Below are 25,736 nucleotides of genomic sequence, written 5' to 3'. Positions count from 1 at the left end.
TCTGGCTTTGAGCTTCTGATCCTCTAGCCTTAGCTTTCCAATTTACTGGGATTACTGGTGTGCACCACGGCGCCTGACAATTCATCTTCTCTTAGCAGACCAGCAGAAAAACCTTGTTTCTCACAAGTCAGCTTGAAGTTGACTCAGTATATTCTCACCCAAAAGAGGTAGGCCTAAATGTCAGTGGATAGGGCAGATGAGGAAGCTGTCAGTCATTCTGTTTTCCCAGACATGCTGAGGAATGTAAGCTATCTGTAAGCCATCTATACTTAAGATCCCTAGGATCATCTGTGTGTGATGTTACATGAGAAGATTGTAAAGGCCTTTTGCAGTTAAGGTAAAAATTTGAGTTGTCATCTAAGAGCTAGACTTGATAGTTCTTTCCTAGAATAGCATGTGCAGAGCCTGGGTCCTTCTCTAAGGTGGAAGCCAGGGTTTGGTCACCATTGATCCAGCTGCATTTTCCCCTTCTTCGTTGCCCTGTTCCCCCCCACCCACTTCCCGTATACCCACACAGCGTAACTTCTTTTTCTGTTAATCATTTTAATCAACAGTTGTGTTTTGGTGGCTTGAAGATATGCCTAACCCATTTGACATCATCTGTACCGTAACAGCTCTTTATTGTTTCTCCTCCAGGTGACAGAGCTGAATGAGCCACTGTCCAATGAAGAACGAAACCTTCTCTCTGTGGCTTACAAGAATGTCGTTGGAGCACGCCGTTCCTCCTGGAGGGTCATCAGTAGCATTGAGCAGAAGACATCTGCAGATGGCAACGAGAAGAAGATAGAGATGGTTCGTGCTTACCGTGAGAAAATCGAGAAGGAGCTGGAGGCGGTGTGTCAGGATGTGCTGAGCCTGCTGGATAACTACCTGATCAAGAATTGCAGCGAGACCCAGTATGAGAGCAAGGTGTTCTACCTGAAGATGAAAGGGGACTATTACCGCTACCTGGCTGAAGTCGCCACTGGAGAGAAGCGGGCCACGGTGGTGGAGTCGTCGGAGAAGGCCTACAGCGAAGCCCACGAGATCAGCAAGGAGCACATGCAGCCTACTCACCCCATCCGACTGGGCCTGGCGCTTAACTACTCCGTTTTCTACTATGAGATCCAGAATGCCCCGGAGCAAGCCTGCCACTTGGCCAAGACCGCCTTTGACGACGCCATTGCCGAGCTCGACACTCTGAACGAGGACTCCTACAAGGACTCCACTCTCATCATGCAGCTCCTCCGCGACAACCTAACGCTCTGGACAAGCGATCAGCAAGACGACGAGGGCGGAGAAGGCAACAATTAAGGCCCCCAGGTGGACTGGCAGCGCACGCTGATGCTACTACTGCAGTCTTTATTTTTTTCCCATGAGTTGGGGGTCGGGTGGGGGAGGGAAAGGGAGGGCTGACCTTCCCAGGGAGAAACCCACGACCTGTCCTGTCTTTGATCGCCTCTTTGACGTTTTTGCCAAAATACCACTAGTGGAAAGTCAGGCTAGCTGTGCTGGTATTGGAGTAGCAGTCTCACACGGGCATATGGATTGTTCTGTAGGTTCATGCAAGTGGAGCTGTCTTTAATTTAACTTATTGCTAGGTGATAGGTTTTGAGATGAAAAGAAAATGTAAATGGAATGGCCCTCATTCAGTAGTTCTGTGGTTCCAGTAAGGATCTTTATGTACATACGCTCTTGTCTTAAGTTTTGGGTACTCTCTCCCCTCTGTTTTAGCTGTGCATTTCTTTTGGGGTGTCCTCTACCAGACATGGCATTGTTTAAATCCCAGACGAACAGACTTGGAGCCTGAGGTTTGCCCACATGGTTTAGGCCTGCCCGTTTTCCTCGAGTCTGATTAGTGGACAGTATTAACACTAAATTGCAGTTTACAGTATTTCTACATGACAGCCATATGTGACATCAAGCCATGGATCGTGAGTCTTTCTTTGCTAGGTTTTTTTTTGGCTTTACATTCTTCTTTAGCCATGTCTAGGTTGATTTTGCTGTTTATCTGCCTCCTTGGCTAAGAGACCTGCCTGAGGAGAATCAAAGCTACTTTAGATTCGGTTAACAGGTGCTTGCCAGGTGGTTGTGGGATTTTTGTCTTTCTTTCCTCTTAACATAAATCCACAACAAAAGTTATTAATCACTTTAACAGAAATGTTAAGCACCGCAAAAATGGAGAAAATTCAGGTCTGTCAGTCATTTATGGTGTCGGTATTCTCCAAGACCCCTGCTCTCAGCTGCCACGCTCCTTCCTCAGGGATCGCACTGCCATTTGCTCCCCTCTGCACTTGAATCTTCCCTGTTGCACCTGTGCCCCTGGCACACAGGTGGCTCGGATGTTGGCTTGTAGAAGCTGGGTGGCCCTTCGAGAAGGCATGTGGTGCAGTGTGGGAAGTCAGGTGCTAGGAGCTGAGCCGGTAGGACACCCAGGAGGAAGCGCCCCGCCTGGCCAGCTTCCCCTCCCCCAAGCGCGTGCTCTGGGGCGACAGTGAAGTCGTTACCAGGTAGTAAATGCTTAATCCCGTTTGACCAAAACTCTTCCACTTTTTCTTTTCAAGGAGAGCATGGAAGTTGGAGCTTGACCTCTCTCTGCAGTTAGCCACATTTTGCAATTGACGGAAACCATGTTGCTATTTCCACCCAGCTGTTTCAGTCAGCCCAGGCCCTGGTTCTCCTGCAGCTTGGCCCTGCGTGGCTGGTGTGCGTGAGGTTTTTTCTTAGCTTGCTTGTTTTTTGTTTGTTTTTTTTTTTTTTTTTTAAACAAAATCAGTGACCATGTGGACTCCAAAGATGGGTAATGACACCAGAGTTGCTTTGTTTCTTTGTTTTATTTAGGCAAGGAGAGGTGTGAGTAATGATTGAGGAAAACCTGACATGCTTTTGCTAGACCAAAATCCAGCTTACAATTAGGAGGTGCGTGTGTTTAACAGGACACGGTGACAGTGACGGTAGAAGAATGGCGATGGCCGTCGGGTCAGTGTGCTCTGTAGCATTGCAGCTTCCCAGCATGATTCTCCGTAGAGGGCCCCCTCCTGCCCTGGAAGTCCTGACTCACTGAGCTCTTCCAGGAGGACTAGCTGCAGAGAGCTTGTCGCTTCTGTGCCATCACAGGAGCCTGGAGTCATGGCGTGGACAGGGAAACCTTTGGGGGAGGGGGTGGGTGGGTCTTTCCTTATCTTCATGTCCGGTGGTGAGCAGTGTCGTGTCCGTCCTTACCGCATTTGGAAATGATCGACTGGAATGACAAAACCTATTTTTCCTTTAAATTTCAGCTTTGGCTCTGGCTGCGTTTTAGAATAATGCAAGATAAAATCACCCCAGACAGAGGGCTGGAGCTGAAGAGGGACGGGAGACTTGATGTTTAAGCAGCTCGAATGGTTTCTTTTCTTTTCTTTTCTTTATTTTTAAAGAAATGCACTTGCCTATGATGCTGTCTCTCCAGTGAAATGCTCACTCCTCCGTTACTCTATTGATACAGTATTGTGCATGCTAGTGTCGTATTTCTATGCAGTAGCTTGAAATTCATTAACTTATACTCTAGGTGTTATGTATTCCTATGACAAAAAAAAAATTAAGTCTTCAAATTTTTTAAAGTTTTTTTAATTTAATTTTTCCTTTTGGGGGTACAAGTTTGCTCTACCAAATAGTGATCGTAACAAATTGATCTGTTTTGGATGTTGCTATAGTGACATGCAGTTATATATTTTGTTTTTAAGGGGGGGCAAAAGAAACACCAGTGTTAGCTTAATCTTAATGTCTGGTGTTTGTCATGGTGAAATTATAACTATTACAGTGTAGGGGACATTGACGATGTTCTCCCTATGAGCCTTTGTGCTTTTTGTCATGTTATGCAGTGAACTATTTTTAAGGTCTAATCAGTGATTATTTTTCCGACTCCGTGTTTCTCTAAGGAATTATTTCGCACACGGACCATTCTTAGCAGTTTTCCTCAGTGATGGAATATCATGAATGTGAGTCATTATGTAGCTGTCGTACATTGAGCAAATAAACTTACAGATCTGATGTCAGTGCCGTGTAGTTTCATTTAATGTTTAACTTTTTCTTTGCTTTTGAAGATATGATTGGATGTGAGCAAGGCTGGATGGCGTGTGGGGCAGGACAGTTTATACTGCAAAGTGCCTGTATCTGGGAGTCAGACCTGGGCTTAGTGACCTTAAGAAATCAAGGGTTGATTGAGGGTGTGGCTCAGTAGTGGAGCACTTGCCACTTGCCTAGCAGTGCACAAGATCCTGGGTTTGATCCCCACCACTAAAATTTTAAAAAAAAAAAAAAAAAAAAAAAAAAAAAGGAAATGGAAATTGGGATACCATTTGGGCCTCCCAAATCTTTTGCAAAATTCTCTTGTTTGGCTGGGTGCCAAAGAGCCCTTTGGGATACAACTAGGGAGAAGCTCAGGCCCAGGTTCGAATCACACTCCTAAGCCCCCGACAGCCAGGTGCTGCCCAAGGCAGCTGTGTCAGAAGGTGCCTGCAGGTGGGTGTGACTGCGAGTAGGGGTTTCCACGGGATGAAGCCTTTGCACCTCTGTCATAGGGGAAGGGTGGCGGTTCACAGTGGAAGGAGGCAGCTTTTAATTTTCTGAGAAACTTGGACTCACATTTCAGGTGTGATGAGACCATGTTGAAGGCCGAGCATTGGATGAATTCTCCTGGGTTAGCTTGTTTGTCACTGAGTGCCACTGCAGGTGTGGCTGTGGAACTGGCAGTGACTGAGCCTGAGGTCCTGCCATGCACTGACACCTGGAGTTTGGCCTTCCCGTTTTGTGAGCTGAGCCCTGGCTGCATCTGCACTGCCAGGAAAGAGGAAGCAGCAGAGCAGAAAGAACTGCTAAGCTCACCGGGCTGTGTGGGAGTCCCTGGGAGGAGGAATGTATAGACCAGGACAGGTTTTCAGAGGGTCCCTGAGGTGCTTCAGAATCAAGGGATGCACTTGGAAGCTGCTGATACACCCTGTTCCTTTGGGACCTCTGCTTCCTAGGGGTGCCTGGAACTTGACATGACTGGGATTTACCCAAAATATTGCCACGAACACTTAAAAGGTGTTTTTTGAGAAGGGGGACACTTTCCCAGGCTGGCCTCCTGCTCCCGGGTAACTGGGACTACTGGCATACACCACCATGTCTGGCTGTCCAGTTTTGATTTCTTGACTTTCTCAACTCAGAACCCTTTACATAACTCTGAAAAGCTTTTGTGTATGTGGGGTTGAGTCAAAAACTAGAAGTTAAAAGTACTCATTTGTCTAAAAACAATCACTATTTGTTTCTTGAAAAATAGTTGTTTTCCAAAACCAAAAATAGAGGAGTAGCATTGTTCACAGTTTTGCAGGTCATCTGGCTTCTGATATCTGCTCCCACATACCTGTGTCGTGGTAAGTTGAGGTGTTGGAAATGAGACAGGTAGTTGGAAAGGACGGTCCTGAAGAGCCGAGGTTGAGTGGTGGCGTAGAACAAGACTGGGAACTTCTCACATTCAACCAGGCACAGTGGCCCTCATCTGTAATCCCAGCTGCTCAGGAGGCCGAGGCAGGAGGATTGGAGGTTCAAGACCAGTGTGGGCAACTTAGTGAAACCCTGTCTCAAAATTTATAAAGGGCTGGGAGTGTAGCTCAGTGGTAAGAGTGCCCCTGGGTTCAATCCCCAGAACTGCAAAAGAAGAAAAAACTCATTCTTGTGGTAGGTACCAAGGCTAAAGGGTCCTTGTGCTCAGTCTGTTCTGGAATTTTGAAAATAGCCAATAGAGTAAAGCAATGAAGTAAAGGTGACAGATGGGAATGGGAGTGGGCGTTAGAGGGTCCCTTAGCCCCCTGCTCCAACCATGGAGCAGACTTCATCCTGACAACTTTGTGGGTGGGGCAGAGGCCACGAATGAGGGGGTTTAGGGGCAGGAACCATCATCCAGTCCAGTAAGCATGTGGCGGAGGGCCCGTGCAGTTTCTCTCCACTCTATTTATATGCGATGACCACATGCACTGGCCTCTGCACGGGTCAGCTGAGACTGCACGTTGACTCACTCTGGATGATCCCAGTGGCTAAGAATGGCAGCTTGGTTCTCAAAGCAAGTTTGGAGAAACAACTTCTGAAAACTAGCTGGGTATCGCTGTTCTCTATTTCTGGGAGTTGACATTAAGTGGTCACCAACCTGATCGGAGCATTAAAATGTGATATACCAGCCTGCTAATGAGCCTGCTGGTTTGAATTCATCAATTCTGGCGTGGATGGACATGGTTGATGCCAACCACACCAGCCCTGCCTCTGAGGAACTGTGGGTACCTGTGGTTGGGAGGAGTCAGTGCGGGGGAGGAGACAGGGGGGCGCGGGGTGGGGGCAGGGTCTCACAGGCCTCACAAATGAACAGATGTCCCAGGTTAAGAAAGATACTGGTTGGGCACTTTTCCTACTACAAGAGGAAAGCCAGTAGGAGTTACTTTGAGCAACATGGTTTTGGGGGGAGGTATTTTTAATTGGTGGTGTGTGCACATTACAGAATATAAACAGGTGCAGTATAAAACCAAAACAAGTTTTTATATTCTTGGTAAGAATGTTCTAATTTTTAAAAAAATCTTTTTCAGATGTTGATGACCTTTATTTTATTCGTTTATTTATACATAGTGCTAAGAATTGAACCCAGCCCCTTGTCTTGTTTTTTCAATATTTGAGCCAGGGTCTTGCTAAGTTGCTGAGACTGACTTGAAATCTTTTTTTCTATCTTCCCATTTACTTTATTTTTTTATTTAATTTTTAATTTGTTGACCTGGAACTTTGGGTCTTCCTACGGTGTGAAGAGGCCAGGTGGCCCACAGATCTTGCATTACTAACTGTCTGGCTCATCACTTGCTGATCCCAGGTTTCCCAGTAACTGCCCTGCCACACCAGTCCACCAGCCTCCCATTCATTGTCTCTTTGTAGTGTGACCTCTGCTGTCCCCTCCTAATCTGGCTCAGCTGGAGGTCAGGTTTTTGCTTCTTTGGAGCACTGCTATGGGCCAGAAACGGTTTGCATTGTGAATTTAAATATGGATTACTAGGAATTGGCGGCCTGTTGAATGGGAAGATTTAGCCCATTGGAAGCGGGGCAAGTCTTGTGTTGATGTTGTGGAACTTTGGAAGTCACCACAGGGCTATTTACTCTGTGTTCACACTTCTTGTAAAAATAAGGATAGTGAGTTCTCTTACATAACCACCATTACACGAATAGCAATTCCCTAGTACATCAGCCCATGTTCAAATTTCCCCAAGTTGTCCCCAGAATGCATTTACTAGCTCAGTCTAACACCCCTCCCACACCATCTTTTATGACATTGACTTGGGGTTGCGAGAGACCAAGCTACTTGACAGTCTCACAGAATGTCCCACGTTCTGGGCTGTCCATTAGTCTCCCTCCTGCTGTTCAGTATGTCTCCTACCTGGTTGGGACACTGGTCTTGCCAGAGGATTTTTTTCTTTTTTCCATGTCTGGAGTGCTCTGCCAGCGGCCCCTCCCCTGCCTGAGGCTCCAGCCTTCCCCTCATTCATAGTGGTCTTAAGCAGTGGGGTCAAAACAGCTCTGAATCTAAGTAAGAGGACTGATGGCCACTCCTGAGAACCATGTTTTCTGACTGGTCTAATAGGCTGGTGGGCTTCGCCTCTTCCCAGTACCCTCCCGCCCCCACCCCCGTGGGAAAAGTATTGGGTAAGTACTTAATGAGCGCTTGCTTTGGCTTAGCAAACTGAGGCCTGGCCACCTGCAGCTGTTCTGTCCCAACGTGGGGTGGGGTGGGGAAACAGGGCCACCCATATGTGTCGTAGTTATCTCAGGAACAGGTGAGTGTGTGCAGGCTGCCTTCATTCTGGGTCCACATTAGGGGAGTCACAGCCATTGTGTTAAACTGGTTCTCCCAGCTGGGCACAGTGGCGTGGCTCTGGAGGCTGAAGCAGGAGGATTACAAGTTCAAAGCCAGCCTCAGCATTAGCAAGGCCCTAAGCAACTCGGCAACACTCTGTCTCTAAATAAAATATATACATGAGGGCTGGGCATGTGGCTCAGTGGCTAAGCTCCTGGGTTCAATCACCCCCCCTGTGCAAAACAAAACAATAAAAAAAACCTGGTTCTTCCAATGATAGACAAATTTTCCTACCTACTACTTTGGCATCAAAGTTTGCCACTTTTTATTATAACTTGAAGCCATATTTTAAGGCTGGGGGTCTTTGTGGTTGTGGGTTTGGTTGTTTTTTTTTGTTTTTTGGTACTGGGAATTGAACTCGGGGACAGTCGACCACTGAGCCATATCCCCATACCTATTTTGTATTTTTATTTAAGAGACACAGTCTCGCTGAGTTGCCTAGCACCTCATGAAGTTGCTCAGGCTGGATTTGAATTTGCAATCCTGCCTCGGCCTCCCAAGATGCTGGGATTACAGGCAAGGGTCACCGCACCCATCCCTCGTTTTGAGATAGGGTCTTACCACGTTGCTCAGGCTGGCCACGGGTATGTCATCCTCCTGCCTCAGCTTCCTGAGGAACTGGGATGGTGTAGCCCACACGTGGGTGGTTGTCAGTTTAAAGCCCAATGGGAAAGATCATTTTGGATTGTTAGGTTTATCAGAGCCAAGTGTCTTCCAAAAAGGTATTTTTTGCCTGCTGACTTTGAAGGCTGCTCTTTCTGGAACATTCCTTGTTGTGTGTACTGAGGTCCCTCAGTGATGAGCTCTGAGCTGGAGTGGGTAAGGGAGGAGGCAAAGTGAAAAGCAGAAAGATCCTCCGACTCTAAATCAGATTACATCAGGGACACAGGAGATTTAGCAAATGCGGGCCGGGTAAGCGGTATGAAGGGCGGAGCAACTTGTAGCTGACGGAAGCACTTTGGGTGTCCTTTCCCCTGTCATCTTCCTGAATACTGTCCAAGTCCCCAAGACCAATATGCTGCATGCCATGGGGCTGAAGCAACAGGAGAAATGATCATGGCTGCCATGGTCTGTAAGGACTGGAGTCTTTAGCCTGGTGGTGGCAAGGCCAGAATGAAGCTGGATAAGGAGACAGAAAATCCTGGCCCATCCTTCGAGGCATCGGCACCCAAAATGTACCGAAGACAACTGGTCTGACCGCCCCAGGTCAGCTTAAAAAATCCTGCCATGATGCTGGTTTGCGGGGCCTGGGGAGGGAGGTTTCAGCCGCCCAGGGGCTCCTACACTGCTGCCCCACACTGCCCCCGGGTGGACGCCGCAGGTACTGGGCGGCAGCCCGGCTCCGCTTCCTTCCAGCCCTCACTACAGGCTGGGCCGCAGCAGCGCCCTCCAGCCCGACCCAGCTGGGAGCTCCATCCTGGGGCTTCTCTCTGGGCATCCTCCCGCCACGGACGTCCGGAATCAAGGGCCTCGCTGCCTGCGTCTCCCCGCAGGTTCCATTCGCATGGGCGAGCCGGAAGCGCTCTGCTCCCGGGCACCTTCGATCCCCGCGGGCGGCCCAGGTGCCCGGATGTGAGGCGGGCGGGGCCCGGCTCCGCCCACGGCCCCGCCCCTCGAGGCGGCCCCTTCCATCGCGGGCGTGGCAAGAACCAATCCCAGGTTAGGCTCTCCCCGCACCGCCAATGGCAGGTCTGTTGCTAGGGCTCGGTTTCTGCTCCACGGTCGGCCTGCTCGGCTGCCCCTAGGCCGGATTTGTACCCGACCTGGCCCTCCCGCCCCTGCGGAGTTTTATCCACCCCGCCTTCGCCACCCTCCCTCTCCCTCTCTGCCTTCATTACAGGAGTAACCGGGTCTAGGGTACGGGGGCATCATAACGCCTTATAGGGCGATCGTCACCTCCACGGGCGTTGTCCCTGGAAGCAGCAGGCTTGGAAGGGCGGAGCCTCAGCTTCCTGGTGGGCTCTGGACCCGCGCCTGCACCCAGTGTCCTCTTTGGACCAGCGACCCCGTGTCCCTTGTCCTGTATCGCTGTTCTCACCTACAAATCTGGTTCTGGAAGCAGCCCTAGCAAATGTATATTATTCCCATTTCGTAGAGGGGAGAACCAGGGCTCTGTACACCTTTGACTCAAACCACATAACAAGAGGTTTCGGAGGGACATAGAGACTTGGATCTGACAGTTTCCATTACCTCACACGTTGCACCCCTGGTGCAGCAGTGAAGAGGGCATACCGGGCACACCTGGTGTCCCCAGGACCCCGAGGCCGGCTCCTGTCTCTTGCCTGCCTGTCCAACCTCAGACTGCACACATGTCCTTCTAGGTGTCACAGGTCAGTCATCCTCAAGCATGTTGTGCAGGGTCCTCTGCCCAAATGTGCCGGCCAGCCCCACACTCACGCTTCTAATTGAATGGTGATCAACCAGGGCCAGGGCTGTCCTGCAGAATCAACCTGGAAAGATGTCAGGAATGGAAGGGAGTGCAGACACCCTGGTCTCTCCCCTCCCCACCTCCCAACATAGAGCTGCAAAATTTCATCCTAGAGTGGGAACAAGTTTTCCAAGTCACCATCCTACCTGGATGTATGAATCAGAGATCAGCTTCAGTGTGGCCTCTGTCACTCAGTAATGTCTTATTTTGTGTTGGGGAAGAAAACTTAAAGAGCTCAGGATTTGAATTGTCATTCCATTGTGTCTTGGGTCTTCAGCATAACTTCTCAAGTTCCTTAGCCTGTCAGTTTCCATATCTGTAAAATTGGAATAATGTGGTCTACCTTATAGAAATTCCTAGCATTGACTGGGTACTTACTGTCTCCAGGCTATTCTAAAGACATCACCTATTAATTCATATATAGCTTTATTTTGCAGATGAAGAAACTGAGGCTTAGTAACTAGCCCAAGATCCAACAACTAGAAACTGGCTGAGTGGAAATTTGAACCCAAGCAGACTGATATTAGGGTCCACAAGCCATATCCATGATCCTCTGCTGCCTCTTAGTGGCCTAGGGTTGCTATGAGGATTTGGTCAGCTAAGGAGTGATTGGCAGCTAGCAGGTGTCCAGTACGTGCCAGTTGTGAATAGTAGCAGACGCAGTGATCAACACCCTCTGCACCAGACATGTGCCAGAGTGGGGCAGGGGCCCAGGATCTCAGCCTTGGCTTCCAGGTCCTGCAAAGGCAGAATCAGGCTGGTAGCCAAGACAATGAGCAGGGTCCTCTAGGAGGGACATGCTGTCAGGCTTGAGGGCCTCTGGAGACAGGCCAAAGTAGAGAAGAATGGAACCAAGGGCATGGTGGGGCTGGGGGAGGTGTGTCAGTGTTTTCCAAGACTGGGCCTCCTGCTCCCATTTCCACTGGCCCTGCCAGACCCAGAACCCGGGCAGAGATTCCTAAAGGTTCTGGGATGAGCACCCTGAGATGTCTGTGGGGTCTCTGGGGGAACACCAGGGGGCAGTCATTTACTGTCCTATGTGGGCCTGGGGGGCAGGTGATTGGCATGCCTAGCCCTAAGGCATCCTGCAGGGGCCAGCTTCAGGACCTGCCTTGGCACCACTCCAGCCTGGTACACATGGGCCATGATCCAAACTTCCTGCTCGAGGGGAGCCAGGACAGTCTCAGGCCTGGGCCCCAGGGCCTGCGGCCTTCCTGCTGGGGATCGATGACTCCTCCTCCAGAACCACTCTTCATCCACCCAGATGCCATGGACCTGGGGCGCCGGGACCCCTGCTGAAGGATCCACTCCTGCAGGCACCCCTAGAGTTCAAGGCTGTCAGGCTGGACAGGCCTTGAGCAGAGACTCTCTGGGGTTTTCAAAGAAAAAGGTAGAGGTGGGAGGCAGGAAAGGGCCTTAAAACAGAGGGATCTTGGTGAAGTGAAGAAGGGCCATATTGGGGTGGGGGTTCAGAGATGGGAGAACTCCAAGAAAGGGGTTCAGTGTGCTAGAGGGGCTTGATGTAGGGAGCTGGTGGGGGTTAAGTAAGGGCCATGGGAATCAGAGGGGCACAGGAGACTCGTGAGGAGGACAGCAGCTCTGAAGGGGCCCAGTGAAGGTAGGAGACTGAGAGGGTAGGAGCACCCAGAAGGGAAGGGGACTCATGGGGGCGAGGACACAGGACCTGTCATCCGTCCACCTGATTAGGTGTCCACTTCCTTGTCCTTGGTTCCCCCAGCCTGAACACAGGAGCCTTCCGGCCGTCTCTGAGAGGAGGTGCCGAGACCCATCTTGTACTAGTGGGTGGACGTGGTGAGTCTAGGGTCAGCCACAGCCTGCTCTGTCCAAGCTCTTCTTGGTCCTGCATGAGTTGTTCTCATTTCCTTGGGCGCCCCTGGGACCTTGACTTTCCTACCATTGTTAGGGGACAATCCAACCTTTGTGGTTGCTGCTTGATTCCCACCCTTCCTGGGACTGACAGCCCCAAATGTCGTGAGGAGGCCACCGGACCCCTGAGAAGGGAAGCTGAGCCCAGGGCAGGACTGGCCCAACCCAGGTGCAGTCGCCTGGTGCTCGTCCCTGAACGTCTTAGTCCGTTCTCAACCCTGACCTGGACAGGTTCTGTCCTGTTCAGCCCCAGGGCCTGGGCGGGGTGGACTTCCTTTCGCAGGGGCAGCCCTGGGTGAGCAGTGCTGCATGCTGATGTGGTCACTGCTCTCTGACAGCCGGGGCAGCATGGCTTGCTGGGCTGGACAGAAGGCTGTGAGGGGCCACCATGCCCGGGGACTCCCCAGGGCTGCTCCCCAGATGTGCTCTTTGTCCTGGGCAGAGGGTGGGAGCCCTGGCTGGGCCCTGAGCCTGCCCCGCTGGCTGGTCGGTGCAGCTCTCCCACCTTTTATGCCCCTACTCAAGGCCACCCAGCCAGACGGTTTTCATTCCCAAGCTGCCCCTTCTTGGTGAGCCTGGGATTCCCAGCATCTTTGATGCTGCCAACTCTTCCAGCACCAACTGCAAGTGGCCAGAGCTTTCTCTTCTCAGAAACCCGAGAGGACATGGCTCACCTTGGGAGGCACAGTGAGGTCCAAAGTCACCTGGTGACATGGAAGTTGGGAGGAGAGTCCCACCCCGTGGTGCAGGGCATCCTGCAGGGGTGGAGTGGTTTCTGCTCCTGTGTGGGTTTTCCCCATGGAAGCCCATGCTCCTCAGGCCTGGCACATGGGGCATTTGCCAATGGACAGAACACAGGCAGGGCACAGGTGGATGGGTAGAACTCATGCTGGGCATCTCACGGCCCAGGAAGGGACTTCAGGGACCACATGACCTGCTCTGCCCTGGTCTGCCAGACAACTCCAGGCAAGTACAGACCTTGCCGTGCCTCCGGTTCTCCTCTGTGTGCTGAGAGGTGAGGCCAGGTGTTTTCTGGGAAGGGTACCCACCCATGTGCTGAGGGGTGAGGCCAGGTGTTTTCTGGGAAGGGTACCCACCCAAAGGGGTGAGTCGGAGTTCACCATGCCCTGGGCTCTGGTATGGAGTGGGCACCTTTTTCTGATTTGCACTAGACATTGACAGATCGGGGGATCTCATGGTTGTTGTGTGATGCTGTCCCCCACCCCCGTGCCTTGACAAGCACTCCCAAGGGATTCCATGGAAAGCCCCCCGCACATTCCTGGAATCCTTCCCTGGGAAGCAGGATGGAGGTGGGGCTGAGCCCCATTTCGTGACTCTGAGCTTGGGATCCAGCACCAGGCTGGCTCAGACCAGCTCTCCCTCCCCGGCCCTCGCCCAGACAGCTTCCTCCTCCTCCCTGCTGTGGTCCTCAGCTGGCTGCTGGCTGCTGTGTAGGTCTGTGCCCGACCTTGGGTACTGTCCCAGATCCCCAGGTCCCAGTGTGTATATGTGGGGATAGGATGGGAAGATGGAGGTTCCAAAGTGAGGCCAGTGGATGACCCTGCCCTAGGCTTTGCTGGGATGGGGTAGGTTTGGGTGGCTGCTACCAGGCCAGTGAGGCTGGGCCTCTGTCAACCGTGGCCAGTCCCTGGGCAGGCGCTCTTCTTATGCCTGACCCTCCTCCCCTTTTCCAGTCTTGAAGGTGCTCTGGTCCTGCCTGAGACCCAGCTCCATGGCCATTCATGGTGAAGCTTTTTCTCCACACTCCACTCCTGTGTGGCTGTGGAAAGCTCTCCCGCCAACTCCTGGGACAGTTGTGTGGCAGGGCAGATGGTGGGACCTGGAAAGGATTCACTCTCCAGCAGCCAAGGCCAGGGTCTGCTGAACTCCACCACTGTAAGGTCAGCAAACCCCTATCCCCACCACATCGGCCCCACCTCTTGGCTGGACGCTCCCAGTCACTCCCTTTTGAGGACCAGAACCCTGTTTTAAAGCAGGGATCTAGCTGGGTGCGGTGGTGCACACCTGTGATTCCAGCGGCTCGGGAGGCTGAGGCAGGAAGATCGTGAGTTCAAAGCCAGCCTTGGCAACTTAGCGAGGCCCTCAGCAACTCAACAAGACCCTGTCTCTAAATAAAATATACAAAAGGGCTGGGACTTTGGCTCAGTGCTTACGTGCCCCTGGGCTTAATCCTTGGTACCAAAAAAATGAATGAATGAATGAATGAACGAATGATTGATTGAATAAAGCAGGGATCTGCCCTGGTCCCAGGTCTGTTTAAACACTTTGATGACTTCAGTAGTCTACACTTAGCTTGGACTTCAGTGCCAAGGTCAGCGGGGAGGGGCTGGGTAGAGGGCATGTGGCACACACTTCTCTCATATCCCTCTTGTTCTCTCTCACCCCAGCCCTGGCACAAGGTTGTGACTGTCCCTCCTTGCCTATCCCACAAATCTCACTTCCAGAAATCCCTCCTGCCCACCTCCACTAAACCCAGCTTGGGCCTTCCTTCCGGGAATCATGCTGTTTCCTCCAGCTGTCCCCTTGAGAGCAGGGACTTGGACCAACAGCTGGGTACTGGGCCCAGAGGAGATGCCCACAGGGAGGGTCAGATCACCACTGGGAGGGACAGAAAAATAGAGGCTTGGAATCACTCTAGAGCTGAAGGTGCCCCAGGGAGCCCTGGGTAAGCCTGAACAGGTGAGGGATGAGCAGCAGTCCCAGGAATTGTGGTCCTCGAGGGAGTTGGGCCTGCCAGCCTTCACCGTGACCAGAGCACAGGGCATTGCCCTCGGATGGCCTTAAGCTGACCAGAGCCGCCCAGATGCTCCCACGCATTGACTCAAGGCCAGTGTCTGAGCCCACAGACCTGAAGGACATTGGGAGGCCTTTCAAGATGGACACATTGAAACACTGGGGACAGGCCTGGGGAGGGCTGCCCAGCCACCACATCAACAGGTCTCCCAGTGCACGACCTTCCCAGCAGAGACTGTCGTATCCTGCCAGCCAGAGCCCACTCTGCCTGGAGGTGCTGCCCTAGACTCGGCATCCTCTGAACCCAGGCAGCTACTGCAGATTGCCCACTTCTACTTTAGCTTCCCAGGGAGACGAGACCGGTTTCCTTTGCAAGACCGAATTCCTAGTCCTCCCTTGGCACCCATGCCCCAACCATGCCTTGGATGAGGCCCCTAGTGCTCAGAACCTCCAGGGTGCTGGCCTGGGACTTCACCCCAGGAGCGTCTCCAGCACTCCAGAGGCCGACCCCTGCCTGCCCCTGACCGCCAGCTTGACTCTGGGCCTGAGGTTCCTGGCAGCTCTTTCCAGGACCATTTGGCTGCCTAGCCCCCTGCCCGCTTCTCCTGAAGCCCCATCAAGCCTTACTTGGTAGCACTTCAAGCTGAGGAGACCCTCTCCCCGTCCCTGAGCAGGATCTGGGCTCATCTGACCACACAGACGTCACCCCCCCCTCCCCTCCACGTCTGCTCACTTCTTTGAGACGCGCTGTTCCCAGGGGTTTAAGCAGGAGTAATTGTACCTCTGCTCAGGGTTGATGTGAGGATGACACTCCAAGGGCACCTCAGGGCAGCCTCGCTGTCACTATGTCTGACACAGCCACGCCCCAGCAGGCCAGGGCATCCCTGGTGTCTGCCACAGGGGAACTGGCCAGCGGAGGCAGGATGGGAACTGGACGGTCTAAACCTCCATATCTTGGCCCTAGGAATATGGAGGCGTCCAGAAGTCTCCTGCAGGGGAGGTGTCTGGGACAAGGGTGGCAGACTTAGGGTCTGGAGCTCAGGACTGGGCCTGAGCAGTCTTGGCCTGGTGGTAGCAGGGTGGGGAGGCTGGGTAGCACCCTGGCTGGCGAGCTCAGACCTGTGTTGCCAGCTGGGCCAATAATCCTTGCTGTTTTTTTTCCCCATTGGCCTTGGTCCAGGTCCAGCCAGACCTCCCAGGCCTAACCTGCTTTGGCTTCATACCTGCTCCAGGTGTGCGTATCACGACAGTGGACTGCGCCAGGGAGTGGACTCCAACAGGCTGAGTGCATGCAGGGTGCGTGGGGCACGCACCACACTCTTCCCACGGAAGCTGCTCCTCCCTGGGCTGTGGGTTTAGGAAAGAATGTGGGTGTGTCTTGCCACAGCCTCAGGTTCTGGGACCTTGTTCCTCAAATTCAGGGGGAACTTGAGATAGGGCTGGAGGCAGGGCTCCAAAGCCTCCCCAGGTCCCTCAGAACCTTCCTTGGACCTCCTGGAGGGTGGGGATGGAGTAGGGCCAAGGCAGGTGGAACGGTTCCTACCTGGCCGGTGGCGGCAAGGCCTCCCCACCTGGAACCTTGTCTCTCTGTCCAACAAGAGCATATTCTCTCTGCTAGTGGCCAGGCACCTGCCACTCCTGACAGCACAAGCCCCAGTCAGCACACATGGATGTCCAGGGTGGGTCCTTTGAGGGACCAAACCCTCTTCACAGTGGCTCCTATTCCTTCTGCATGGTCTGGTCCCTCTCTGAGAGGACAGTAAGGGACTATGAGCTCCAAGGAAGCCCCCTCCTCTGCCAGTCCTGCAACTGCCCCTTACCCCAGCCAGGCCCCTGGACACGGGTGCTCTTCCTGGATTCTCCCCCACACCTAGCCCAGGACAGCACTTGTTCCCAAAGCCCAGCAGAGAGCTGAGACCAGCAGGCCCTCGGCAAAGGTAAGAACATAGGAGGCCTTTGCTCAGGGCACTCGCCTGAGGCCTCCACAAACACCAGGGTCTCAGGCAGTGACGGCAGTTACTTCAAACTTTATTTGAGAAAAAGAGAAGGTACATGTATCAAAAGAGCACACAGGTGGGTGGAGGGGGTGGCCAGTGGTGGGTAGCAGGGTAATGGCCTCTACTTGGCTCCAGACTGCTCAGACTTCCCAGCTTCTGGACTCCCCAGCTGGGCTCGCGACTCGAAGGTGACAGGGATGGTGATCTCAGCTGACTGTGTGGCTGGTTTGGGCATCGGGGCCTCCACAGTGAGTGTGCCCTCAGGGGACAGGGAGGAGGACACCAAGGTGGGGTCCACACCGGGGGGCAGCCTGGACATGCGGAGAAGAAGAGCAGTTGTTACCCACCCCTCCTGTCCACTTCCCTGCGTCCACTCCTCTGGACCCCCCAATCCCCCCACAGATTGGGCCAGAACTCACGTGTATTTCCGAGTGAAGCACCGGGAGACGTAGCCGTGCTCGTCCTGTCTCTCTTCGTGCTTGCCTGGGTGGGGTAGGAGGAGGTCAGGAGCTGCGAGGCCGAGCTGGCCAGAGGCCCCCCCCCCCACCTGCTCAGGGGTAGCGGGGTCTCAGGAGGACACAGATCGAGTTGTCTGGTGTGTGCGTGGGTGTGGAGGGGGGGGGTTGACTGTCCGCATCCAGCGGTAACAAGTTTTCGAAAAGTTCGAGAGAACTTTTCCGACCGGTGGGGGCGCGGCGCTGGGCTCAGCCCTGGCAGGGACGGGGCGCGCGCAGGCGCACAGAGCATCGCACACGCCCCCACCGCGCCAGGGACGGGGAGCCGACCCGCAACTGCTTATTAGGGGATGGGGACGGGCTTCTCCGGGAAGGGGCGTGTTCTCCTCGTAGAGCGCATTTTTGGAGGCGGCGGGGCCCTTCCGAACGACCCGCATCCGGCATTCCAGCCAAGGGAAGCCGGCCAAGGGCCAGGGCTCTGGCCTCCAGGTCCTGGGCTCACTTCTAACTCCCCGGCCCAAGCCCACCCCCAGCCCCGGGAAGCGCAGGCTCTGCCCGCCGGCCTGGTCCCCCGCAGGGCGCCCTCCGGGCTCACCGGTGATCTCCACCACGCCGTCCTTGGTCTTGACCGTCAGCTCCTCCGGGGCGAAGTGGTTGACGTCCAGGGACACGCGCCAGCGGTCGGCCGTGTGCCGGATCTCCGAGACGCCGCTGCTGAGCTGCCGGCTGAGTGCGCGGCTGTAGGCGGGCGCGGCCACGGCCGCGGGGCCCTCGGCGGCGGGCAGCGGGCGCACGTAGCCCGGCCAGCCGCTGGCGCCGAACCACTGCGACCACTCCTCGGGCAGCCGGGGCAGCCCGAAGGCCTGGTCGAAGAGGCGGCTGTGGGCCGGGTACCAGTCGCGGAAAGGGTCCCAGCTGGGGCTCCGCAGGAGCGAGAAGGGCACGCGGCGCTCGGTCATGCTGGCTCGGCGGGGCTGTTCTCTGCGCGTCGGGCTCAGGTTGGAGAAGTGCTGGGTCCGGGCCCCGGCGGCGCTTTTATGGGTCTCCAGCCGGGTATTTTTAGCAGGCGGTGCTTCAGGTCTCTATTAATGGCAATGACCGGTTGGGGGCCGTCCCTCCCCTGTGCATTCCTCCCACGGCTTACGAGGGGCAGCGGGCGGGGCGAGGAAGGTTCTGCCCACATCTGGAAACTTCTCTTGTTTAGGAAAACAAATGACAGGAGCACCGGAGCTGGACTTGTACCCAGCGCTGGGCACGCTCGGCCTGGGCGGTAAAGCGCTGCGGGAGGTGGCCCGTGGCCCGCCCCATCCTCCTTTTGTTCAGGAGATCAAAGCTGAGAGGTTGGGTTACTTGTCCAGGGCGGGCCCCACAACTAGGAAGCGGTGGAGGTAGGTTTGACCACTGGGGCCCCCGCGACGGCTGTGACCTAAAGCGGTGTGGTGTGGTTTTTGGGAGCGTGGACTCCAGGACCAGACTGCCCCAGGTTGCTGGAGCTGCCACCAAGAGGGTGAACTTGTCCAAGTTAAAACTCTTTGTGCCTCACTTTCCCCATCTGGGATACCAAGATGCTGCTGACGTCATTGGAATGGACCAGGGATTCAATGACTTCATGCAAGCTAAGACTTAGCCCAGAGCCTGGTGTGTCATCATCGTTAGTTAACTGTTCTTTGCCTGGAATGGAAGAGTTGCGGGGGGTCAGCCTTTCCCCTCCCTTCTCTTCCTGAGCAGTGGGGCTGGCCCAGATCAGAAACCTGGGCTGAGACTCCGGCCAGTAGAAGGGTTGTTGTCAAATCTCCCCGTATGTATTTTTCCTTTAGAAGCCAGGAACCTCAGATACAAGGAATTTGAATCTGGTCTGGGCTTTGCTGTTGGCTTCCTGTCTGATTCTGGCCAAGGTCCTATGGCCTCAGTTTCCTTTTTACAGAGTATGGTCTCACCCCCACCCCAATTTTTTTTTTGTTTTGTTTTTGTTACTAGGGATTGAACCCAGCCCCTTTTTATATTTTATTTAGAGACAGGGTCTCTCTTGAGTTGCTTAGGGCTTCACTAAGTTGCTGAGGCTGGACTCAAACTCGTGATCCTCCTGCCTTGGCCTCCCAAGCTGCTGAGATTATGGGTGTGTGCCACCAAAAGCCCCTTTTACTTCTGAATCCCACCATACAGGGGGACAAGTGTGTGTCCAAGAGGTACAGTTAACAGAAATTTGGCTGGAACCTGAGGCTCACCCCTTGATCCTGCCTCCATCTGACCACCTATGGGGCCAGGCCCCCATCTCCCTGCTCTGAAGGAGGTGCTGCCCGAGACTCCTGCCCTAATCCTGAGGTTGCTGCTCCCCTCCTTCCCAGGTGTGGCCTGTTCAGCTCTCCTTTTTCCTGACTTAGGCTCCCCTTCTCTTCAGCTGAGGGACCTGAGGCTCCAGAGATTGACTTGACCACAGTCTCAGTAAAACACCAGCATAGTCGGCCTCTTCACACTCGGTCCCCGTTCCCCTGGGCTCTCTACTTCCTCTTTCCCAGCTTGTCCTGCTGGCTGCCCTGTCCCAGTTTCTACTCCTGCCCATTCTATAGGGAGCTGAGGCCACTGAAGTCTTGTCCCACCCAGACCCAGACTTCAGGGACACTGGAGGAACTGGCAGCTAGAATCCAGTCCACTCACTTGAAGAGCCTCTTTTTCCTTTAAAAAAAAAGGAATACATACATACATATATATATATATATATATATATATATATATATACACACACACACACATATATATGTATATATATATGTATGTATATGTATATATATATTTAGTTGTAGATGGACATAATACCTTCATTTTATTTATTTTTTTTGCTTTATTATTTTTTTTGTACCAGGGATTGAACTCAGAGGCACTCAACCATTGAACCACATCCCCAACCCTATTTTGTATTTTATTTAGAGACAGGGTCTCATTGAGTTGCTTAGCACCTCACTGTTACTGAGGCTGGCTTTGAACTTGCAATCCTCCTGCCTCAGTCTCCCGAACTGCTGGGATTACAGGCTTGTGCCACTGCGCCCAGCTTATTTATTTATTTTTATGTGGTGCTGAGGCCTGAACCCAGGGCGCGTTAGGCAAGTGCTCTACCACAGAGCTACGCCCCCGGCCCCCTCAATTATTTGCTTGAGAGCAGGTTCATGGGTGCTTCTCTTTCCTACACACCTCTTGTGCATTAGGGTAGAGCTTGGCTGGGTCCTGAGTTCAAGGTCACCCCTGGGGGGGAACTCGGAGATCCTGGAACTCTCTGGGGTCAAAGGTGGAAAGCACACAGGATCCCTGCCCTCACCCCTCTGCCCCCCTTCCCTTGCCGGGTCATGCCATGGACCCAGCAGGTCTCAGTTGGCTGCTCCTCCTCAGGGTCTCAGCTTCTGGAAGCTCCGGGCCTTTGTTCCCTGGTATCCCAGCCCCACCCACCTCCAGCGCCTCTGTAAATTCAGGTGAGATCAGAAGGTAGGGAGGGCACTCCCCCGCCCCTGCCTGCCCATCTTGGCCCAGACAGGAGCCCAGGGCTCCCCACCCACAGGGAGCTGTCAGGTGTGGTCATGGGTGCTTTCAAGTGGGGCCCTGCCAGGCCCAGCCACGCTATGGGGCGACTGCTGCTGGCTGCCAGCACTTTGTAGACAAAGCTTCCTTCATCTTGCCTGAAACCAGGGCGAGGAGAACCCATCCCGCTGCCCAGGCCCGGGCAGGTTGTGCAACCCAGGGCACGCTGACCGGCCCCACCTGTCACTCAGAATCCTCCTCCATGGGCCATTCTTAAGGGATGACTTTTAGATCAGCGTGCTGATCACAAGGGAGGGGACACAGAGGCTGGGGGGGGGGGAAGTGGGGGAGAAACTGGGTTTTGGGGTCAGACAGGGCTGGGCTTGACTCTGGATGCTGCTGTTCATAAGTTTGGTGACCTCTTGGGGCGCACATATCCCCAGCTGCAAAATGGGGCACATAATGCATCTGCCGTATTACAGCATTGCAGTGAGCCCCAAATACGATATGGTGTGTTGAGTGCCTGGTGCTCAGACTCCCTTAGTGTTCTCAGAGGCCCTCTGGCTTTGCATATTGTGGCTTAGAACAGCGGGAATGACCCAGTGTGTGTGCTTTATGGCGTAGCACAGTAGCTTGTCTGAGCTCCCTTTTCCAGATGAGAAAACTGAGGGTCAGAATTGCCCCAGGGCGCTGTGGTGCACACCTGATACCCCAGTGACTTGGGAGGCTGAGGCAGAAGGATCAAAAGTTCCAGGCCAGCCTCAGCAACTCAGTGAGACCCTGTCCCTAAATAAAATATAAAAAGGGCTGGGGATGTGACTCAGGGGTTAAGTGCCCCTGGGTTCAAGTTGGTCAGAGGTGGGAAGGACTGGAGTTCAGGACTCCAGCTTCCTTAGGGAGAGACTTCCTAGGTAGCGAGTTTCTGGGACACAGAGGCAGGGATCAGGACAGAGAGGGCTGGGTCAGGCCTCTGGGATCCTTTACAGTCCTAACCAAGTGCCTTTCCTCCAGGAGGCTGGATTCTAACATGTGTGCATGTGTGCGTGCGTGTGCGCGCGCATGCACACACACACACACTTGACCCTGAGTTCCATCCCCAGCATTGCAAAAGAGAGAGAGAGAGAGAGAGAGAGAGGAGAGAACCCCACCCCAGGGATTTCCCAGAAGCCAAAAGGGAATGGATCTCAGCCCTGTCTTCCCTTCATTGCTCTCTCCAGGGTCTGGAGATTCCTTCATGGGAGGACCCCTTCTCTTGCTCCTAACCCCCAAACCTGGGGTGCTCTGCAGAAGCCCCAAGACCAACCGCCACCCCTTGCACTGCGCCTGAGGTTTGGCTACACTGGCCACGCCCTTGACAGGCCTCTGCCAACTGCGGCTCACCAGCTCCTCCCTTGCTGGCCCAGCCTCAGAGAAAGTACTGGAGTCTTCAGGCAGCTGCTGGAACTCCCTCAGGAGCTGCCTGACAACTGACAGATTGCACCAGCCGCCGCTGGGATTGAAAATGTGGGCAGCCGTCCTTAAAGCAAATGGGGGCAGGGGGCACTAGATCTTTCTGGAAACATCGAGACACTCCCTCTCTGGGAGTCTGTTTCCTAAAATCCACGTCCAGCCTGCCTCACCCGCTAAGCCTCTGGGCTCTGGCTGGTCTGGGGGTCACCCCCCACCCTACCACACTGGTGCAGGTGGCAGGGCTGGGGAGCCATTCTCTGGCCCCTCTTGCCCTTGACTGTCTAACAGAAAGAATCTGCCTAACTTGGGAGTCTGGGGACCTGGATGTTTTTGACTTTGTTTGGCCAGAGGCCAGCACTGTGACTCATTCTCTTCATCCGTACAATGAGACCATTGGACTGGATGTTCTGGAAGGCTCCTTCCAGGGTCATGAATCAAGTTTCTCCTCCCCTCTCCCCCTTCCCCTCCCCCCAGGTCTGCTCCTTTGCAGTCAAAACGCTGTAGGATCGGGGTCTTTGGGGAGTGGTGACAGAGATTCTCTGCTCCATCAAACTTGGGTGCCTGAATCTCCTGGGCCCATCCATGCCCTTCCCTATGAGCTCCACTTTTAGCAAGATCTTGGCTGAGGCAGTTAGTTAATCCCCAGCCCTCCAGTCTGGTCAGGTTCCTCATCCTCCTCCCCCCTGAGCCCCCATTGCTGAAGTCCTAGCCCCTTGGCTAGTCTTCAGCAGGAATCCCGCCAGGTGGGTTTGGCCTGAAGCCCCCTGGCCACTGAAGGCTGCGCTGAGTCATTTCCCATCTGCGGGCCCCACCCTTTTCCTGGGCTGATACTCCCACTAGCCCCCTGAAAGTGGAGCCCAGATGCAGCGGTCCTGAGCCTGTCTCTCTGGTCCTGAATTAAATCCTCCTTACCAGGTTTTAGCAAATGTCATGAATTTTTTTTATTTAACAGTGGAGGCAGGAAGAGGGGAGGCTGTGGAGACCTTTAGCAGGTCCAAGATATGAATCTTCCTTCCCTGTTGGTCTGCTGGGCCTGGGGGCGACTGGGGTCTGCTTTAAATTGGAGTAAGGTGATGAGAGGGGATGGGTGTGAGGTCAGCTAGAAGAGGTAAGAAATAGGTAGACAAGAGAAAGGCAAGGAAAATAGGATTTTGTTTTATTTATTTATTTATTTTTGGTACCAGGGATTGAGCCCATGGCCCTTAACCACTGAGCCACATCCCCAGCTGGTTTTTATATTTTATTTTGAGGCAGGGTCTGGCTGTGTTGCTTAAGGCCTCGCTGAGTTGTTGAGGCTGGCTTTGAATTTGCAATCCTCCTGCCTCAGTCTCCCTAGTCACTGGGATCACAGATATGCGCTACCATACCCGGCTAGAAAATAGGATTTTAATTCAGAAGTTAAACATACTTTTTCAACCTGTCACTCCCCAAGTCAGCCTCTTAACCCAGGCCTGTTACTCCCAAATTTCTGGAAAATCTATAAATTCACCTGCATGTTGTTAACTAGCCCCCCTCCATAAATAGATAAGCAAAGACAGCTATATGACCTCGAGGATCCTATAATTTCGGGGACTTTTTGCACTATCTACTGCTTAGATAATGAAAACCAGGTCAGCCTAAGAATCCCGAGATTGACCAGGGCACCAAAAGCCATCTGGAGGTCACCAGACAGGTATCATTTCTCTATAACTTCCCATACCCACCCTCACCAAGTGTCCTTTAAAAGAAAATCTGGGAATCCTAAAGTGTCTCTCTTGCTTGAGATGACCTGCCTTCTCCTTTGAATATGTGTCTACTCTCCCAAATAAACCTCTGTGACTGGCGTGTGGAGAAATTCTATAATATCACATAAGGCAAGAACCTTGCAGGTCCTGAGTTGAGTTCTCTCTTCTAAGAATTCCTTGGACGTTTCTTTGAAGACATGTCATGACAGAAATCTCCCAGACCCATAGGAAATAAGGGTTCCTGTGCTGAGATGGATTTGGGTTTCCACTCTAAGGGAGACCTAGAAAGGAGGCAGGTGGAGCTGGGTGTGGCGGCACATCCTTGGGAGGCTGAGACAGGAGGATGGCAAGCCTTGGCAACTAGTGAGGCTCTAAGTAACTTAGTAGGATCCTGTCTCAAAAGAAAAAATAAAGGACCGGGGACATGGCTCAGTGGTAAAGCCACCCTGGGTTCAATTCCTGGTACCAAAAAAAGAAAGAAAAAGTAGGCAGGTGGAGGGGGAGGTGGGATCCCCAAGGCTGAGGCACCCCCTGTCTTGGGCCTCCTAGGTGGAGGCCAGGCTAGAGAAGGGCAGGTGTCTGGCTCACTGAATACACCCTCCCCTGAGAGGCAGCGTGCAGGCCAGGGAACTTCTAGAAGCATCCCTGAAAGGCAGAAGATGAGGGACACTGGCTGGGACGCAGGGGCATGTGCATTGGGTCTGGACTGTAGAAAACCAATTAAGGAGAAAAAGAGAAACCCAGCCAGGAAAACAGGAACCAGGAAAGCCCCGCCCGACCTCCCCACTGCTAGTGGGTGTTGGGAGGGGAAGATGGGGGCTGCCTGTGGGACCTGCACCCCAAATCAAGAGAGCATGTGCAGGCTCAGGCACCTCATGTGCAAAATGCACACATCCGGGGGAGGCCCCCTCCGCTCCCCTCTTCCTGGTCACCAGAGGCTGCATGCGAGTTTCCTGTGTCCTCCTGTCTCCTGGTGGCTTTTTCCCCTTCCCAAGATACAAAGCAGAGCTGGGACTGAGCCTTGGGCTGTGGCAGGGTAATGACTCTCTAACTCTCCCTAACTCTGCGCAAAGTGGCCTCTTCCCCAGGTACCCGGAGAGGGTGCTGGGGACCCAAGCTGGTGGCCTCCAGGCTGGGATGGACCCTCAACAAGGGCGCTGTCTGCTCAGTCCAGGCATGTTGGTCCCGGCAACTGGCGTTTTTCCCTGCTCTCTGTCGCCCTCTGGTGTCCCCTTGCTGCTATCACACCTCACCTTTGGTCCGCGGCCTCCCCAGGGCTTTGGAACTGTTTTCCTCCCTTGATTCCCTCATGGACTGGTTTGCTCATTCGAGAAACATTTCAAAAGTGCCTGCACGGGAGATGCAGAGACCAAGAAGACGTGGCCTGGTCTCCGGAAGCTCAGAGAGTTGGGGAGAGAGATATGCCCACGAATAACTGGGATAAACGCCTGGGACCCTAAGAAGAGGTTCCTAGAGGAATCTGGGATCACTACAGTTGGGGATCGAGATGCTCCATGGAGTGGGAGGTTGCTAGGTGGGGCCTCACACCTGAGCCGACCTGGAGGTGGAGAGAGCATGATGGAGCCACTGGACTGAGGTGGACTGGAGCCCAGGGCAAGGAGGGGACACAAGGTTGGGGGATAGCCAAGGCCA

General features: G+C 53.6%; 2 protein-coding genes and 2 long non-coding RNA genes across 4 annotated transcripts in view; 2 read left to right on the top strand and 2 right to left on the bottom strand.

Annotated features, from left to right (window-relative positions):
* The window catches only part of Ywhag (tyrosine 3-monooxygenase/tryptophan 5-monooxygenase activation protein gamma), a 30,142-nt gene extending 26,129 nt beyond the window's left edge, over nt 1-4,013 (top strand). Inside the window, exon 2 of the mRNA XM_047533954.1 lies at nt 637-4,013. Coding sequence (XP_047389910.1) covers nt 637-1,293 — 657 coding nt within the window. The 3' untranslated portion in view covers nt 1,294-4,013. The remainder of the gene's footprint in view (nt 1-636) is intronic.
* Nucleotides 4,014-9,743: 5,730 nt separating this feature from the next.
* On the bottom strand, nt 9,744-16,296 carry LOC124970762 (uncharacterized). Its single transcript, XR_007106181.1, has 3 exons — nt 16,175-16,296; nt 10,457-10,626; nt 9,744-10,332 (listed from the first exon to the last, which is right to left on the bottom strand). It is a non-coding gene; the product is annotated as an uncharacterized LOC124970762 (long non-coding RNA).
* Nucleotides 11,558-14,016, top strand: LOC124970763 (uncharacterized). The gene is made up of 3 exons (XR_007106182.1): nt 11,558-11,700; nt 12,049-12,122; nt 13,892-14,016. It is a non-coding gene; the product is annotated as an uncharacterized LOC124970763 (long non-coding RNA).
* Nucleotides 16,297-16,962: 666 nt separating the features above from the next.
* Hspb1 (heat shock protein family B (small) member 1) lies at nt 16,963-18,466 on the bottom strand. Its single transcript, XM_047533623.1, has 3 exons — nt 17,999-18,466; nt 17,368-17,431; nt 16,963-17,259 (listed from the first exon to the last, which is right to left on the bottom strand). Exons 1-3 carry the CDS (start codon nt 18,360-18,362, stop codon nt 17,070-17,072), a joined length of 618 nt encoding a protein of 205 aa, XP_047389579.1. The 5' UTR covers nt 18,363-18,466; the 3' UTR covers nt 16,963-17,069.
* Between the last annotated feature and the right edge of the window lie 7,270 nt (nt 18,467-25,736).

Source organism: Sciurus carolinensis, chromosome 18 (assembly GCF_902686445.1).
Source record: "Sciurus carolinensis chromosome 18, mSciCar1.2, whole genome shotgun sequence".
In the NCBI taxonomy this organism is placed as follows: Eukaryota; Metazoa; Chordata; class Mammalia; order Rodentia; family Sciuridae; genus Sciurus; species Sciurus carolinensis.
This window is presented reverse-complemented; position numbering and strand designations above follow the sequence as displayed.

Coding starts and splice junctions, on each gene's coding strand:
- Hspb1 (XM_047533623.1), bottom strand. CDS start 18,362: ATGACCGAGCGCCGCGTGCCCTTCTCGCTCCTGCGGAGCCCCAGCTGG. Junction 17,432..17,998: donor CGGCGTGGTGGAGATCACCG/GTGAGCCCGGAG, acceptor TACCCCACCCAG/GCAAGCACGAAGAGAGACAG. Junction 17,260..17,367: donor TGCTTCACTCGGAAATACAC/GTGAGTTCTGGC, acceptor CCGCATGTCCAG/GCTGCCCCCCGGTGTGGACC.